The 14,092-nt window shown below is 40.0% G+C and overlaps 1 protein-coding gene across 3 annotated transcripts in view; it reads right to left on the reverse strand.

Moving 5' to 3' along the window:
• LOC103666528 (aurora kinase A and ninein interacting protein) overlaps nt 1–14,092 on the reverse strand; it is a 38,429-nt gene that overhangs the window by 14,697 nt on the left and 9,640 nt on the right. Inside the window, exons 2-3 of one of the 3 annotated variants that reach the window (XM_008694579.2) lie at nt 4,111–4,249; nt 109–2,030 (exon numbers count right to left, since the gene is read on the reverse strand). In XM_008694579.2, the coding sequence (XP_008692801.2) occupies nt 1,177–2,030; nt 4,111–4,249 (993 nt within the window). In that variant the 3' untranslated portion in view covers nt 109–1,176. Of the gene's footprint in view, nt 1–108; nt 2,031–4,110; nt 4,250–14,092 lie in introns of those variants that run through there. The other 2 variants (XM_040619020.1, XM_040619021.1) reach the window with 2 other exon arrangements.

The following is a 14,092-nucleotide window of genomic DNA, read 5'->3' on the forward strand; positions in this document are numbered from 1 at the left end:
ATAGAACACAGGTGTTGAGATGGGACCCTTGGCAATGACAGAACATATAACTATTAAAAACTTGCTTTTTCAGAAATAAAATAGTAATGTTTTAATTACCATTTGTAATTTATAAACAACAAATTTGTAAAGATTTTATTTATTTGTAAACAACCATTTATTTGGATTCATAGTTTTACAAAGGGAGTTCTCTTACACCTTGTAGAAGAGTGATATCACATCTAGATTGCTGTGAGGCTTTTTTATTAGCACAGGCTTTTTTATTTTTATTTTTTTAAATATTTTATTTATTTGAGAGAGGAAGAGAGTACAAGTGGGAGGTGAGGAGGGGCAGAGGGAGAGGGAGAAGCAGACTCCCTGCTGAGCACAGAGCCCTATGCAGGGCTCAATCCCAAGACCCTGAGATGATGACCTTACCTGAAGGCAGATGCTTAACCAAGTGATCGACCCAGGCGCCCCAGCATAGGCTTTTTTTTAGGGAGATGTTTAAACATAGAATATAAGACTTTAAAATGCTGTGAAGTCCCCACAAAAAATAAGTTTAAAAAAAAAAGCCCTACCTTTGGGGTGCTTGAGTGGCTCAGTTGGTTAAGCATCCGACTCCTTCTCAGCTCAGGTCTTGATCTCAGGGTCATGAATTCAAGCCCCGGATTGGGCTCCACACTGGGCATGGAGCCTACTTTAAAACAAAAACACCCTACCATCATTGTACTTTCTACTTATCTCTCTATCCTCCCTGGAGGATACCTCTGGACCCCTGGAGGTGTGCCTTATCACTCAAAAAGTTGTCAGGAATGACGGTCCCAAGGTTGCATGGGTAAGATAATGGCGGAAGATTAGAAGAACACACATCCAAAGAAGCAGTGTCCTAGTCAGGCATCTGAAAGGGCAAAGAGGTAGCTTTGCACCTGAGTAAGGGTTCTTTAGTGGAGGGATAAATACCTGCCCTACCTCCTTAGTGCTCATCACAGACTTGTACAAGGTTACCAGCCACCTCTTCCTCGGGGAGAGGCATGATGCCAATCATACGGTCTCAACAAGTGGCACCACCTGCTTTATTTACACAAAGAAAATGCTCAATAACAACTTCATCCCTTGCCTCCCTCCCCATCCCAGTATTTTCCTATAGCTCTGTCATCTCAAGATACTTTCAGAACCAAACCATCGTAAAGACATTTAGACTTGGTGCCTGATAACTTGATTACCTTCAGAGTCCTGGGTAAAGAGCAGATCAGCCTGCAGATTTAACTGAGTGGGCCTCTCCTGGCACTGAGCCCAAGAGCTATTATGAAACTGCCCTAAGCTCCGATTCTGATTGTTCGTTACATCTTGGAAAGGAGCTCTAGAGTTGTGGGCAATGACCCGCTGGCCCTGAGAATCCTCAGTGAAAAGCTGACTCCAGGAGTCCTTGTCATTCTTTTCACTGTCCCAGGAAAATGCAGGGACAGGACAAGGGCTTTGTTTCACTGAGTCTGTGTTTTCGCCATTCCAGGAATTCCTGTATGTTTGAAGGAGGATGGGGGCCTGCCTGGTTTCTTTGGCAGACACCTTTTCCAATTTAATCTTGTGCAAGGGCTGAAGGCCCTTGCCCCCACGTGGTTGAACACGTCTCTCCACATCCTGATAGTTTTTTTTCTTACATCCATGAAGCCATTCCCTTTTCCAGGAAGAGTCTTTCTCTCCTTCCTTTTGGTCCAGCAAGTAAGAACCTTCCAAGTTCTGAGTGAAGGAACAAGAGAATGAGACTTTACTCTTTTCAGCACAGACCAAGGCATCAGGCTGGGGCAAAGACCGCATAGTCAAAAATGGAGTTCCCATTCTGTGGTGGTCAGAAGCCTGGAGGGAATGAGGAGAAAGTCCAGCTTCCTGGGTATCTGCGGGGGTTGAAGTGGCTAACGGGGGTGACATGGAATTGTCCTCCAAGCCCTGGACTGGATGATCTAGATGGGTTGCATCTTTCTTAGACTCATTGTTGATCTGACCTTCTATATGAGATGAAACACTCCTCTGGTCACCACCATTTGTCTTTCCTAGTAAAATAGACGTGAATAATTATTCTGCAGGAAATCTCTGCCCTAAGCAGGATTTAGCTGGCTTTTTCTAAAATTAGTATCAGCTACTATCGCTACCTAGCACAGAGAGGGGTCTTAGACTCGTCACACACCTTAACAGCTGATCTTCCTGCCTTTTTTTTTTTTTAATATTTTATTTGAGAGAGAGAGAATGGAGGGGGGCAGAGAGAGAGAAGAAGACTCCCCACTGAGCAGGGAGCCTGACATGGGGCTCGATCCCAGGATCCGGAGATCATGACCTGAGCTGAAGAAGGCAGACGCTTAACCGACTAAGCAAGCCAGGTGCCCCATGATTTTCCTGCTTTCAATCTCTACTTTCTCCAGTATGATCCTTCTAAAACACAGACCTTATATTCCGCTACTCAAATTTATGAATGCTTCCAATGACCTACCTAATAAAGTCAAACATGGTGGGTATACTCAGACCACAGCCTACTTTTCTAGCTGTGTTTTAGTATATGGGGTTTGTTTAACAGGGCACATCAGTTTTGCTTTTGTTTTTTATTTAATATGGTTTCTGTTAAATAGTGATCTTGGCCAAATATATATTCCTGGATATTATCCTTTGAGAAATATGCACAATTTTTTTAAAGTCACAAAGATCACATTAACCATCCAACTCTTAAGAAACCCTCTGGTGACAGTGCAAAGAACATTAGGTCCCCTATTCTGCAAACATTGCCTAGAAAAGGGAATAAAGACAATTAGGGGGCGCCTGGGTGGCTCAGTCATTAAGCGTCTGCCTTTGGCTCAGGGCGTGATCCTGGCGTTGTGGGATCGAGCACCACATCAGGCTCCTCCGCTGGGAGCCTGCTTCTTCCTCTCCTGCTCCCCCTGCTTGTGTTCCCTCTCTCGCTGGCTCTCTCTCTCTCTGTCGAATAAATAAAAAAAGACAATTAGATGCTAAGTCAACCAGTTGGAAGGACAATAATAAACAACTACTAGTGTCCAGCCTGTCCATTTTATCAGGCATGGAATGGATCCTGTTCTACCTTAAGGATGAATAACATGGACTTCCCACTACCGCCCCCGCCCCCCACAAATTATACCAAGGTCTAATTACAAAGCTGAATGATTTCCTTTTTCCTTCTCCAACAACAATTATACTGCAGAAACTGTTTTGTGAAAGATTTCTCAACTTTGCCTAAGAATTCAACAGATTATAGAATGTATAGAATTTTGAAATAGCCGGGGGGCAGTGTGTGTGACTGTGTGGCTCAGACTGTTAAGCATCCAACTCGATCTCAGCTCCGGTCTTGATCTTGGGGTAGTGAGTTTAAGCCCCATGTTGAGCTACATGTTGGGCATGGAACCTATTTTAAGAAAAAAATTTATTTATTTTATTATTATTATTATTTTTTGAAATCATAAGTGTCCTTGAAAAAAATCTGCCCTTGTTACTTAAAGCAAAAGGGTGCTTATTTTAAGTTTCTGTTTGGGGCAGGGACAGTAAATTTTGAAGATTTATGCAAAGCAATCCTGGGAATCACATCAAGAGTTAGAGCTCTTTCCTTCCAAAACCCTCCAGCTGGCAGACACCCTGCTCTGAGGCAGCTTATCCCCTAAGAAGGGACATGTAAGCAAAGAACTGCCAAAGGATGATGAGACACAAGCCAACTTCATGCCAACCTTTCTAAGAAAAAAGCATCTTTGAACTCTGACAATTTGAGAAGCATTATAAAGAAATACCTGTTATCAAGTAATCCTATACAGACTGCTCATTATGACCAATCCATTTACCCAGCTAATGGCAGGTCAGCTCCCCTGCACAGCCCAGCTCCCCAAGCATACCTTTCTTCTCACTGCTCTGTCAGGGAATACAAATATTTAATATTAGACTGAGCACACAGAATGAGAAAATGTTGGTAAAAGCATGTATATATTGCTTTGCAAGGATGTTTTGTTGTTTGATATCCTCGTCTAATAAGTTAGCTAAGTTTAACAAAATGCACTGGTGTCGCCACTTCTCATAAATTTTCCAGCATGGAAAACTACACTCTTTTTTGCTCCCTGGGTATTCCCAGGCAGGTCATCATACCTGGCTGCAAGGTGAAGAAGGAAGAAATGCTGGTCTGCCGAATGCCTGTAGGTGGAATTCTTTGAGTAAAAGAAATCTTAGCCTTTTTCTCTCCAGGAAAGAGTGTTAGCATTTTGGTGTTTGGCTTCATTAAATGTGTCTGAGAAGGGGGAGAAAAAGAATAAAAGAACTTATTAATATCAAAACAGCTGCCAGGCAGAGATTCAGTGAACACCTATGACCCTCATGGAACCACACTGCACCCTTTGGACTCCACTCCTATCCTACTCTTTAGGTAGTTTTTGCTGTACATCATTTCCTGCCACACTGATGGTGTTTGTTTTTCTCAGGAAATCACATTTTCCACCTGTTGCCCAATCTTTCTGCTTCCCCACGGAAATCAGTCACGCTGACTAAACAAACAGAATTTGTTGAAGTGATTCCAAGAATGATACTCTCTCTTACACTTAAAGATAACTGATGATTCTACATCAGCAGCCACTGACACATTTTTAGTGGCCAAATAGTCACATACGGTTAAGAGCATGGCTCACACAGCTTGAGTTCCAATCAATTCCAAATCTGCCACTGCTGCTTATTCACTGTGTGACCCCATGCAAGTTGCTTAATCTAGATCTCATTCTCATGTGTGAAAGTACCCATCCCATAGGGCTGTTAGAAGGATTTGGTGAGTTAATTCACATAAAAGGGTTACACAGTTCCTCAGGTTCAATACTAATTGGTTATTACTAGGAAGAATAGCAGTGAAAGAGCCAGTCTTACACACTCTCGGCCCCTTCATACTTTACAGTGTGAATTTGTACCAGAAAAGGTTAGGGAAGTAAGTTTTGTCGACTAACTGTAAATATAACCTCATCTTTATTTAGTGTGATTTGTTTTTGTTTCCACTTGCTTGTTATGGAATGCCTGAGAAGTAACCCTGAGAACGGGGTAATTTATATTCCATCCAGTTTGCATGAAAACCAAAGAAACGAGATTTGCCAATTTTTATGTTGTAAGTTGGAGACAGGTCTGAAACTTGAACTCAAATTATTAATTCTAGCCCAAAGTTGACTTCATCTTTACATTTGGAAACTAAAATGTACCTCAAGTGGATAAAAGAAGAAAGAAATCCTCGGGGTAAAACTCATACTCTAACTTGTAGTACTGATGTGGAACTTTCACCTCCACCATACAAAACTAGAAAACTGGATAAAATACAAGAAACAACTGATATCAGATGGTGGACAACAGGAAATGCATTGGATTGTGAGCCCTGAGAGAAGGAAAACAAATGAGGTGAGCCCTATGATGACTCTAGCTTTCTGCCTGGAATCACCTGCCAGTCCAAAACATATAAAGTACACAGGCACTGCATTCTGGATTAATTGAATACATCGAGATTGGAATGTGGAGAAGCTGAGGTGGCCAGCCCTCCTCTCAAGTTGTGAAATTCATATTACCTCACCTTGAACTTGGGAAGAATTTTGTGACTGACCAATAAAGTATGATAGAAGTAATACTACATGGTTTCCAAAACTAGGTCATAAAGATGCCATGCACTTTTTTTTTTTTTTTTAAAGATTTATTCATTTGAGAGAGCGAGCACAAGCAGGGGGAAGAGGCAGGGAAAGAGGGAAAAGCACACTCCCTGCTGAGTGGGGAGTCCGATGTGGGACTCAATCCCAGAACCCTGGGATCAGGACCCGAGCCCAAGGCAGACGCTTAACCATCTGAGCCACCCCGGCGCCCCATCCATGCACTTTGTCTTGCTTTCTTGAGATGCTCACTCTTAGAACCTGGCCATCATGCTATGAGGAAGCCCAAGCAGGCACATGGCTCTCTAAATTTTATATGAGACACATCCTAGATATGTGAAACTATGTGAGATAGTATGCCAACAAATTTTTTTAGCATCTATATGCTAGGTACTGGGAACATACTGATGAACAAAACACACTGTTTCTGCCCTTACACCTTATGTTTTGAAAAGACAGACTAATAATATGTAGTTATTTAAATGACTACAAGAATACTAAGTCCTACGACGCAAACACAAAGGATTGTAAGAGAATATTATGAAAAATTATATGCCGACAAACTGGACAAACTAAAGAAATGAGTAGAAACATATAACCTCCAAAAATTGAATCAGGAAGAAACAGAAAATTTGAACAGACCAACTACCAGCAATGAAATTGAATCAGTAATCAAAAAATTCCCAACAATCTAAAGTCCAGGACCAAACAGCTTCACAGATGAATTCTACCAAACATTTAGAGAAGAGTTAATACCTATTCTTCTCAAACTATTCCCAAAAATAGAAGAGGAAGGAAAACTTCCAAATTCATTCTATGATACCAGCATTACCCTGATATCAAAACCAGATAAAGACACTACAAAAATAGAAAACTACAGGCCAATATCTCTGATGAACACAAATGCAAAAATCCTCAACAAAATATTAGCAAACCCAATCCAACAATACATTAAAAAAAAATCATTCACCACAATCAAGTGGGATTTATTCCTGGGATACAAGGGTGGTTCAATGTTCACAAATCAATCAACGTGATAATATCCCATCAGTAAGCAAAAGGATAAAAACCATACAATCATTTCAGTAGATTGGGAAAAAGCATTTGACAAAGTACAAAATCTATTCAGGATAAAAACCCTCAACAAAGTAGGTTTAGAGGGAACATACCTCAACATAATAAAAGCCATATATAAAAACCCAACAGCTAACATCATACTCAATGGTAAAAAACAGAGAGCTTTTCCTCTAAGTTCAAGAACAAGACAAGGGTGTCCTCTCTCACCACTTCTCTTCAATATAGTATTGGAAGTCCTAGCCACAGCAATCAGACAAGAAAAATAAATATAATGCATCCAAACTAGTAAGGAAGAAGTAAAACTTTCACTACTTGCAGATGACATGATACTATATATAGAAAACCCTAAAGACTCCGCCAAAAAGCTACAACTGATAAATGAATTCAATAAGGTTACAGGATACAAAAATCTGTGTACAGAAACCCATTGCATTTCTATATACTAATAAAATAACAGAAAGAGAACTAAAGAAAACAATCCCATTTACAACTGCACCAAAAACAGTAAAATACCTAGGAATAAACCTAACCAAGGAGGTGAAAGACCTGTACTCTGAAAACTATAAAATACTGATGAAACTGAAGACAACACAAACAAATGAAAAGATAGTCCATGCTCATGGATTGAAAGAACTATTGTTAAAATGTCCATACTATCCAAAGCAATCCACAGACTTAATGCAATCTCTATCAAAATACAAACAGTATTTCTCCATGGAACTAGAACAATCATAAAATTTGCATGGAACCACAAAAGACCCCAAATTGCCAAAGTAATCTTGAAAAAAAACAAACAACAACAAAAAACCCAGAGCTCGAGGTATCACAATTCCAGATTTCAAATTATACTACAAAGTTGTAGTAATCAAAACAGTATGGTACTGGCATAAAAACAGATACAAAGATCAATGGAACAAAATAGAAAACTCAGAAATAAACCTACCATTATATGGTCAGTTAATCTTCAACAAAGGAGGCAAGAATATGCAATGGGAAAAAGTCTCTTCAACAAATAATGTTGGGAAAACTGGATAGCTACATGCAAAAGAATGAAACCAGACCACTTTATTACACCATACACAAAAATAAACTCAGCATTGATTAAGGACCAGGCACCTGGGTGGCTCAGTCTGTTAAGCATCTGCCTTCAGCTCAGGTCATGATCCCAGGGTCCTGGGATCAGGGCCCAAGTTGGGCTCCCTGCTCTATGGGGAGTCTGCTTCTCCCTCTAATCTGTCCCTCTCCACCCTACCCCCCCCCCACTTGGCTCTCTCTTCTGTGCCCTCTTTCTCTCTCTCAAATAAATAAAATCTTTTTTAAAAAATGGATTAAGGACCTAAATGTGAGACCTGAAATGATAAATATCTTAGAAGAGAACACAGGCAGTAATTTTTCTGACATTGGCCGTAACGTTTTTCTAGATATGTTTCCTGAGACAAGGGAAACAAAAGCAAAAATAAACTATTGGGACTACATCAAAATAAAAAATTCTGCATAGCAAAGGAAACTATCAACAAAACTAAAAGACAACCTACTGAAGAGAAGATATTTGCAAATGCTGTATCTAATAAAGGGTTAATAGCCAAAATATATAAAGAACTTATACAACGCAACACCAAAAAAAAAAAAAAAACCCAAATAATCCAAATAAAAAATGGGCAGAAGGGGCGCCTGGGTGGCACAGCGGTTAAGCATCTGCCTTTGGCTCAGGGCGTGATCCCAGCGTTATGGGATCAAGCCCCACATCAGGCTCCTTCGCTATGAGCCTGCTTCTCCCTCTCCCACTCCCTCTGCTTGTGTTCCCTCTCTCGCTGGCTGTCTCTATCTCTGTCAAATAAATAAATAAAATCTTTAAAAAAAAAATGGGCAGAAGACATGAACGGGGTGCCTGGGTGACTCAGTCGGTTAAGTGTCCAACACTTGATCTAGGCCCCAAGTCTTGATCTCAGGGCTGTGGGTTCAGGACTCCACACCCAGTGTGAAACCTACTTCAGAAAGAAAAAAGAAGAACACATGAACAGACATTTCTCCAAAGAAGACATACAAATGGCCAACAGACACGTGAAGATGCTCAAAATCACTCATCATCAGGGAAATGCAAATCAAAATTACAATGACATATCATCTCACACCTGTCAGAATGACTAAAATCAAAAACACAAGAAACAACAGGTGTAGGGGAAGATGTGGAGAAAAAGGAACCCTCATGCATGCACTGTGAGTGGGAATGCAAACTAATACACCCACTGTGGAAAACAGTATGGAGATTCCTCAAAAAATTAAAAATAGAACCACCGTATGATCCAATAATCACACTACTGGGTATTTACCCAAAGAATACAAAAACACTTAGAGGCGTCTAGGTGGCACAGTCAGTGAAGCTTCTGAATAATCTTGGTTTCGGCTGGGGTTGCAATATCCGGGTTGTGAGATTGAGCTCTACACTGGGCTCCACACTCAGGGCAGAGTCTGCTTGAGATTCTTTCCCTCTCCCTCTGCCCCTCCTGCTCGTGTTCTCTCTCTCAAATAAATAAATCCTAAAAAAAATATAAAACATTAATTCAAAAAGGATATATGCACCCCTATATTTATCACAGCATTATTTACAATAGACAAATTATGGAAGCAGCCCAAGTGTCCACTGATAGATGAATGGATAAAGAAAATGTACTGTACTATACATAAACACAGTAGAATATTATTCAGCCATAAAAAAGAATAAAATCTTGCTATCTGAAATATGGATCTAAAAAGAGTATAATGCTAAGCAAAATAAGTCAGAGAAAGACAAATACCATTAAGATTTCACTCGTGGAATTTAAGAAACAAAAGAAAGGAAAAAAAGAGACAAATGGAAAAACAGATTTTTAACTATAGAGAACAAACAGATGGTTACCAGAGGGGAGGTTGGTAGGGTGATGGGTGAAAGAGGTGAAGGGGATTAAGAGTATATTTATCTTGATGAGCACTGAGTAATGTATGAAATGTTGAATCACTGAAACTAATTTAACACTGTATGTTAACTATACTGGAATTAAAATAAATTTTAAAAAACATACTAAGTCCTCTAAAAAAGACTTATACAGGGGCACCTGGGTGGCTCAGTCAGTTAAGCGTCTTCCTTCAGCTCAGATCATGACCCCAGAGTCCTGGGATCAAGCCCTCCATCAGGCTCTCTGCTTGACGGGGAGTCTGCTTCTCCCTCTCCCTCTGTCCTCCCCACCCAAGCTCGAGCTTGCTCTCTCTCGATCTATCTCAAATAAATAAAGAAAATCTTTAAAAAAAAAAAAAAAAGGAAAAAAAAGAAGACAACTTATACAAACTACATATTATCAGAAAACAGTAAGACCTCAATTAACAAAACATCTGGGAATAAAGCTTTTCACCAAGTTGGCCATCTTAGCAAGAGTAGGACATTCCTTACTTAGGTCAGAGCAATGTCAAGAGTGATAATGCCCCCCAGTTATAGCTCCCTTAGAAGACTTTGGCTTTAAAGAACTATGCTTATGTCAGTGGAATGTTTAGACTCTGAGTGAGAATAGGTCATCTGGAACTGAAGGGACCCAGGTACAGTCCTTCAGCTGATTATCCTTACCTCAAAATAAAGGCAGCCCCCGTGTGTATATTACACAGTATAAGAAAGCCTGTCTAAAAAGCATAGGGTTCCTACAGGACCAAACACCTTGGTAAGCCACAACCTAGGTATTAACAATTCTTACCCTGTAAGAATGCCTCAAAGGATCTAACTTCAAAAAATACATTCCCTCAAAACCAAAGAATCTCTAGTGCTTCAGTATATCACATTCATGTTCCCATCAAGTTCTCTTCTTTCAGAGTGGTAGAAGGGAAAACTGACTTCCTACAACCACAGAGCTCCTGCTTTCTTGCTATCACAAGGATCCCCTGTGATGTATTCCCACAGAGAATAATGCCTCTTTTGGCTGCAAGTCACCCCCAAAGTGTGGCCCTTTCTTAAAACGTCACAACTCTATTATCAAAGCAGACCTAGGATCATACAGTTCACCCTCCTTACTATTAGAAAATGTTTTCATAATTCCATGACATTTAAGTTCAGTTTAGCCTTCATTCTATCTTTATTTCTTCTGACAATTTATCTGCAAGTTTGTCTTAAATTTCTACTTTCAAACCAATTTAATTCCCCTTTTTTATGATTCATACGGCCCTCAAGTCTAGCATATAATTTGATCCAACTTACTTTTCCCATCATGGTCACTGGCCTTGAATTTATGTATGAAATCTCATTATCCTTATAAGTTGACATATCTTTGAAAAACATGAATGCATGTGTTTTATTTTTTTTGCTGTATTACTTCTTTTATGCTTCTGAGGTTCCATACTCATCTCTTCCCGCTTCTCCAAGTCCCCCATCCTCCTCCTCAGAAAACCTTTTCCAATCAGTCACTATCATGCTTTATCAAGTCACACTAAAAGGAGGACACCACCTAATAAGGATGCCCTAAGGAGGACTGTTTAAGAAGTCTGACCAAGAAAAGCTGTCAGGGGAAACCTGGGTGGCTCAGTTGGTTAAGCGTCTGCCTTGGCTCAGGTCATGATCCCAGGGTCCTAGGATCAAACCCCACATCGGGCTCCCTACTCAGCAGGGGAGCCTGCTTCTCCCTCTCCCTGCTTGTGCTCTAACAAATAAATAAAATCTTAAAAAAAAAAAAAAAAAAGCTGTCAGGATTCTCATCATCTCCAACAACATAAACCAGCTTTGCTGAATGAGTAATAATAAAGTATTCATTCAAAACTTGCTTCAGGGGCGCCTGGGTGGCATAGTCGTTGGGCGTCTGCCTTCAGCTCAGGGTGTGATCCCGGTGTTCTGGGATCGAGCCCCACACCAGGCTCCTCCGCTCTGAGCCTGCTTCTTCCTCTCCCACTCCCCCTGCTTGTGTTCCCTCTCTCGCTGGCTGTCTCTGTCAAATAAATAAATAAAATCTTAAAAAAAAAAACAAAAACTTGCTTCAAACTCTCCAAACCTGCAAAACAAGGAACACACTGACCAAGTTCAGGATTTCATAAACTCTTGCCTACTCTGAGACTATTACAATAGTCTCTGAATGGGAATAGGCTCCCATTCAGTACTTTTCAATCAGTCCCACACCAAATATCTAGATTAACCTTGTAGCACAACTGAGAGCATACCATCTTGTTCAAAATCTGTCAATCAGCATAAAGTACTGACTCTCAGACTGCACACACCAGTATGAGTCCAGTTATCCTTTCTCCATTACCAAAACCCCTTCATGTATACTGTAGCATAAATACTCACCCACATGCCAGTCCCCATTATGGCCTCTGCCTTCCTCATTTCTGTGCCTCCTGTAGAAGGGCCTTTTTCACACCCACATCTGAAATGCTACATATACTTCAGCTTAGCCCCAAGCATTCCTGATTCCCACAACCACAGGTGATCCCTTCCCCTTCTAAAAAATGACATTTATCACTTGGTATTTCAAGACTTACCTAACAAAATCCTGGTATCAACATCTGATTCACATACTTTCTATCCTGTCCTCCACAGAACTAGCTTAATACACATAGCAAGTACTCAATTCAAAAATGTTTTAGGAAGAAGGCAGATAGGAAGGACACATTCTGGTTATGTTTTATATATATAACTATTCATTATATTTTCAGCATCAACAAAGCTCTCAGAAAACATTAAGGCTTTTCCAGTACTGTGATCAAAGTGAGGAGGAGCTCCTGCCAGTGACTGACGTCACACATAAGGTCCAGAGCACAGATGGCATGAGAGGTATACCCACTGAAAACTGAAGGTTTTCCTCCCAAAGTAATCTAACAATACTAAATTTATTGCAAGAATATTCTCTAGAACCACTTGGCACTGATTTTTCATCTAAATCTATGAAAACTCAATAGGGATAAGAGAAAAAAGCAATTTCTTGCAAGTATCACAACTCCTAAACTGGAGACCTGATAGGTCTACACCCCTTAGCATTTCATTAGTAAGTCTCATAAAAGGATATTTCTTGCCGATGAGATTTTCCTCACTTAAAGGGTGTCACACATGTCTGAGATCACTGTAGTATAGGGTTTTTGTACATTTGCCATCAGTTTTGCCCTAATAAGACTGTGGGTTGGATATTTGTTTAAACCTCCTGATTTTAACTACTTCCAATACAGCAATGGCTAAATGTGGCCCTCTCAATAGCAGAGATAAACGTACCATGAAAGAAAGAAGAGCTTACTTAAATTGGAAAGTAGATGCCTCAAATAAAATCCGATGGAGTAGAAATCTCCACTCTGGAACAAATTCCCAAGTCCTCCTGGAAGGTGTCAACTTTGTGAAAAGAAGTATTTGTGTGTGTGTGTGTGTGTGTGTGTGTGTACACACACACACACACTATATACAGGTGATCCCTGAACAATGTGAGGGTTAGGGTCACCCACGCCCTGCATAGTTGAAAATCCACGTATAACGTTTGACTCCCCAAAAACTTAACTATTAACAGTCTACTGCTGACCAAAAGCCTTGGTGATAACAGTCAGTTAACACATACTTCATACATTATATGTATTCTTAAAGTAAGCTAAAGAAAATATTAAGAAAATCGTAGGAAGAGAAAATACGTTTACAGTACTGTATTTATTGAAAAAAATCCACAAATAAGTGGGCGCATGCAGTTCAAACCCGAGTTGTTCAAGGCTCAACTGTACACACAATCAGCCTATATTATATCTATTCTCCCAATTTCCAAACACTATTTCAAGATATAGGTTTTACTTTTTTCTCTATAATCATCTACTTATTCAGGTCCCAATTTCTGGCTCCTAAATGTCAATGGAACTAAAGGAAAAATGCAAAGGTCCTTTTAAAAAGGAGAAATACTAAGGGATGCAAATAACTGGACCAAAGTCACAGTTTAAAGACATATTTAAGGGATGCCTGGCTGGCTCAGTCGGTGGGGCTTACAACTCCTGATCTCAGGGTTGTGAGTCTGAGCCCCACATTGGGTGTAGAGATTACTTAAAAATAAATCTTAAAAAAAAAACCTAACCCAAAATGTATTTAAGAGACCTCCAAACTCCCGCCAAGCCCACATATAGGTCCTTCTTGAGCATAATAATCATACTTTAGATATATAACTATAGATATCAATAATCCACCAAAAATAATAATTTAAACTTCTATTCCTGATTAGACCCTTATTATTTCTTGCCTAAATTTCTGCAATATCCTCTAAATTTCTCTAGCCTACCTTTCAGTGTACCACTTACTTTCATATAACCACCATTGGGCTAATCTTATTACGTCAAATGCTTTCCATGAATTTCCAACAACACAGTACTAGTTTATCCTCCTAATCACACCTTCAACCCCCCTACACTTACCCTACGTTTTA

This window comes from Ursus maritimus, unplaced genomic scaffold (assembly GCF_017311325.1).
Source record: "Ursus maritimus isolate PB19 unplaced genomic scaffold, ASM1731132v1 scaffold_32, whole genome shotgun sequence".
NCBI lineage: Eukaryota > Metazoa > Chordata > Mammalia > Carnivora > Ursidae > Ursus > Ursus maritimus.